Genomic DNA, 4,857 nt, shown 5'->3' with positions numbered 1-4,857 from the left:
CTTCAAAAGCTTTTTATTTTTAAAATTAAAATGCTTTGAAATTTACTTATGTATTTTTATGTTGAAGTTGATGATTGATGGTTTGGCAATCATGGATGTAAGCTTTGTAGTTATGGAAGTTGCAGTGATTTACATTTCATTCATTACAATTACCAGAAGCCATGCACTTCATTATCATGATGCTGAAAATTCTATGATGACATTTCTTTCATTTTCTTTTCAATTTCCTATATATATAATAGCAAAAAGATAAAATAAAATAAAAAATCAATTTAAATTTATTTGATTCGAATTAGTTTTTGATTTATCAGTTTAAAAATTAAAATTTATTTAAAAGAAATTAAATTTAAGGATTAAATTTTAAATTTATGAAAAGTGTAAACACTTATATGATATTTTAATTTATTATATTTCTTTCATAGGCTCATTTAGTGACTGAGACAAACACCCCCAGAGGCTATGAAACAGTGTTAAAACAACAAGACAAAAGATCTTCCTCTGCCACTCTTATATATATATACATATGTATTAACAGAAAACTCAGACACAAGCTTTTTAAAAATCAAAAAAGATTTCATCTTTCTTTTTGTTCTCTGCTAGTTCTTTTTTTTTTCTTAAGAAAACTGTAAAAAAGAAAAGCAACCAAAACCTTGCCCTTTTTTCTATAGTTTCCTAATTACCTGGCTTTCCTTTTTGGGTGTCTTCCTGGTTCTTGCTTTTTTCCAATGGCAGCTTGTTTATGAATTTATCTCATCTTCAAAGTGAATTTTTTATTGTTTGTTGGACCTTTGAGTGTAAAAAGGAATGATTTTTAAAGTTTTTTTTAGCTGTAATTAAGGCACTGCCAACCTTGGAATTATGATTTTTTTCTCTTTCTGTTTGCATTTATAAAATCCTTTGAATCAGACCCATAATAATAAAGCTGTAACAGCCACCCTAAAAACTGAGGTTTCTTGCTCCTAAAGGCCAAAAAAACGAGATAAATACACACAATCAGTTAAAGAAGCTTGCTATTTATAACATTTGTCAAGGATCTGTGTTTTTCATAGCTTGTAAGGTAAACATAGAGTCAAATATTTGAGGTTCATGTTCTAAAAAAACTTGGTTTTGGTTTGATTTTGTGTTTGTGTTGTGACTGAAGCAATGTCAAGTGAGAAGCAAGCAGAGGAAGCCATTGTTTCAAGATTAAATGAAACTATGGAGCATGAAGAAGAAGATCAAGGAGATAATTCCGTTTTTAGTGTTAAGAGTCTTCTTTGGCATGGTGGTTCAGTTTATGATGCTTGGTTCAGTTGTGCTTCAAATCAGGTACTACCCCAAACTTTAAAACTTGTAATAATTCAAACTAGTGTTAAAAAAACTGAATCTTTTTATGTTTTTGATGATGGGGTTTTGCAGGTGGCTCAAGTTCTATTAACACTACCATACTCTTTCTCTCAAATGGGAATGCTTTCAGGGATTATCTTACAAGTTTTTTATGGTGTTCTTGGTAGCTGGACTGCTTATCTCATAAGTGTTTTATATATTGAGTATAGAACCAGAAAAGAAAAAGAGAATGTCAGCTTCAAGAACCATGTCATACAGGTTATCATAGAAAAAACCCTTTAAAAAAAACACAACATATGAACATAATCTAAAACATGTTTTGGTATGGTTTGTGACTTTGTGTCTTCAACATGCAGTGGTTTGAAGTGTTGGATGGTTTATTAGGACCTTATTGGAAAGCTATTGGATTAGCGTTTAACTGCACTTTTCTCCTATTTGGTTCTGTCATTCAGCTTATAGCTTGTGCAAGGTCTCATTTTAATTTTCCCCTAAACTTTTTCATTAAATTCTTTCAGTTTTCATGATGTCTGATTTTTGTTTGTTTTATTACAGCAACATATATTACATAAATGACAAGCTAGATAAGAGGACATGGACATATATCTTTGGAGCTTGTTGTGCTACAACAGTGTTCATCCCTTCATTTCATAACTACAGAATCTGGTCCTTTTTGGGACTTGGGATGACTACTTATACTGCATGGTATTTAACCATAGCAGCTCTTGTTCATGGCCAGGTAAAAAAGCAAAAGAAATAGTTGGTTTAATCTCGAAATCTTTCAGTTTGTTTACTTTTATTTGTTTATAGGTGGAAGGTGTAACTCATCAAGGTCCAACCAAATTGGTTTTGTACTTCACTGGTGCCACCAATATCTTGTATACTTTCGGCGGACATGCTGTCACAGTGTAGGTGTCATTATTATCATTATTGCTATTGTTTCAAAAGAATAAATGACTTTTTTTGCTTTAATTTATTGAACAAGAAAAGCAGTAAAATTTGTAATAAAAATGGGGTTTTTACTTAGAATAGGATATCATTTGCAGCTTTTGTTAGCAAATTCTTGGGATTTGAGAAAGGGACAAAAGTTTTTGATACAAATTCATTAATATCCCTTTGTTCACTTAGTAAAGTTACCATTGTACCATTGAGACAATGTTTCTGGTTTGGTATCTTTCTTGTCTCCTGTTTTGGTCAAAAAGTTTTAGTGAAATATCATCAATTCTGGTCGGTTGGTAATTTTAGAAGTTTTGCTGTTAAATCATTTTTTTTGTCTGAATTTGACAATTTTTGAATTTTTTTAACAAGTTAAACCTTAAATTTAACTATTGTTTTCACACGAAATTGTTAAGTTTAGAGCTTAATTTATAAAAAAAAAATTGTCAAACTTAAACCTCAAATAATGATATGTAAATGTGTGCTTCGAAGTTTATCAAAATAATGATTAAGAAGTGAAATAATGATACTTGTAGGCTTTGTTTGAGTTTAGCTTTTTGTAATTGAGTGGGGTTTGTTTGTGTCATGATAATTGCACAGGGCCATTTGCTACTTTTAACCCATGGTTACATTACTCGAGTGGTGAGCGAACATATTTTCATATTCATGTCCGGATATATGATAAAAATAGGTGTAAAACAAATTAATCTTTTGCAGTGAAATTATGCATGCTATGTGGAAACCTCAAAAGTTCAAGTACATATACCTATTGGCCACATTATATGTGTTCACCCTAACCATCCCGTCCGCCTCCGCTGTCTATTGGGCTTTTGGTGATCAACTCCTGAACCATTCCAATGCCTTTTCACTCCTCCCGCACTCGGCGTGGCGTGATGCAGCGGTTATCCTAATGTTAATCCATCAGGTTTGCGGATACCTCGGTTTTATGCTAGTATAGTCTTGTTTGATCAGTGAAATTGACTTGATGAACCGATTGTCGCAGTTTATTACCTTCGGGTTCGCTTGCACGCCGTTGTACTTTGTGTGGGAGAAAGTAGTGGGGATGCACGACACAAAAAGCATTTGTTTGAGGGCCGTATCTCGGTTACCTGTGGTGATACCTATATGGTTCTTGGCTATCATATTTCCATTCTTCGGTCCTATTAACTCGGCTGTAGGGTCGCTCTTGGTTAGCTTCACTGTCTACATCATCCCTGCTTTAGCTCATATGCTCACTTATAAATCGGCCTCAGCAAGAAAGGTAAACTCGTAAAATTTCCTCATTTGCTACCGGCCTCTGTTCGTACTTACCCTATTAGATGATATTGATTGCTACAAACATAATTCCTAGTATAACTTAAGAGAAGCAATTATGTTAAGTTGCACTATTTTGCGGGGATTCGATTTGAGACATGATTGTAGGTCGGTTTCATGTCCTAAGTCACTACAGTTCTCGGATTCTCGTCCCCACTAATGGATTTATCAGTGAAAAAAGATGAGGTTGTTGGCATTTCCTTGTCATTCAGTAAATTTTCTGGTAGGCTAAACCATCATAGTGATCAAAACATAAAAAGTTAAAACTTTTGGACCTTCAAAAACTATATCATAATCATATAAATTTATCAACTTTACTCATTGGTCCTTGATGATTCATGTTGAAACAGAATGCAGCTGAGAAACTTCCTTGCTTCCTCCCAAGCTGGACAGCAATCTATGCGGTGAACACGGCTATCGTAATATGGGTTTTTGTAGTCGGATTCGGATTAGGAGGTTGGGCTAGCATGACGAATTTCATCAAACAAGTAGATACGTTCGGATTATTCGCCAAGTGCTACCAATGTCCACCTTCACCATCATCAAAACATCATTGATATAAGTACTCCAATTTGAAACTCGAACCCCTTTTTTGTAGCACCGGCGTCACTGGAGTCCAGTATATTTCAGTGTGTTGTAGTTTCTTCTCAGTTTGTTCTACATTGTTCTACAAGTAATCAATGATTGTGAAAGGGTTTGATAGTATTCCCTATATATATATTGTTCTATGGAGGCAAAAAAGTAATCTTTTTTCAAGCTGGAATTTTCTTCACATGGCTTGTTTGGATCCAAAAGAAAAAACAAATTAGTTACCGTCTATATGATCGTATATTGCTTGGCTTATTTTATATGATTCAGTTGTTTGTATTTTTCTTCTTTAAATGAACCTACCACTAAAATGTCTTCTTCTTCAAGCTTAATTGGTTTCTTTTAGAAGCTCTTGACTGGTCAAGCTTTGATCTAATTGAAAAAAGGAACACTGATTTGTGGTTTTCCTAAAATGATCTTTTCAATGATTTGAGTGGGTGCATGTTACTTTCATCTTTATCCTCATTCCCTTGCCTACTTATGGAAAATGGAGAAATGAATGAATCAGTGAGCTTCATTGGTTCAATAATAATTAAAATTTAATAAATTTTTTTAAAAAAGTTGAGGATAAGACTATGTTTAGTTCTTGAACTTAACAATTTTTCTCAATTTAGTCATTGAGTTTTTTTATTGGCTCACATTAGTCTTGTACTTGAAACTTTTTTCTGGTTTTAGTTCATGTGAGATGGTGACATG

The 4,857-nt window shown here is 33.3% G+C and overlaps 1 protein-coding gene across 1 annotated transcript; it reads left to right on the top strand.

The window, feature by feature from the left end:
* Positions 1–520: 520 nt before the first annotated feature.
* LOC107934930 (auxin transporter-like protein 2) lies at positions 521–4,416 on the top strand. The gene is made up of 9 exons (XM_016867456.2): positions 521–1,057; positions 1,142–1,308; positions 1,399–1,584; positions 1,683–1,795; positions 1,879–2,062; positions 2,134–2,231; positions 2,977–3,184; positions 3,263–3,520; positions 3,924–4,416. Exons 2-9 carry the CDS (start codon positions 1,144–1,146, stop codon positions 4,128–4,130), a joined length of 1,419 nt encoding a protein of 472 aa, XP_016722945.2. The 5' UTR covers positions 521–1,057; positions 1,142–1,143; the 3' UTR covers positions 4,131–4,416.
* Positions 4,417–4,857: the final 441 nt, after the last annotated feature.

This window comes from Gossypium hirsutum, chromosome D10 (assembly GCF_007990345.1).
Source record: "Gossypium hirsutum isolate 1008001.06 chromosome D10, Gossypium_hirsutum_v2.1, whole genome shotgun sequence".
Classification (NCBI taxonomy): domain Eukaryota; kingdom Viridiplantae; phylum Streptophyta; class Magnoliopsida; order Malvales; family Malvaceae; genus Gossypium; species Gossypium hirsutum.
This window is presented reverse-complemented; position numbering and strand designations above follow the sequence as displayed.

Coding starts and splice junctions, on each gene's coding strand:
- LOC107934930 (XM_016867456.2), top strand. CDS start 1,144: ATGTCAAGTGAGAAGCAAGCAGAGGAAGCCATTGTTTCAAGATTAAAT. Junction 1,796..1,878: donor CAGCTTATAGCTTGTGCAAG/GTCTCATTTTAA, acceptor GTTTTATTACAG/CAACATATATTACATAAATG. Junction 2,063..2,133: donor CAGCTCTTGTTCATGGCCAG/GTAAAAAAGCAA, acceptor ATTTGTTTATAG/GTGGAAGGTGTAACTCATCA.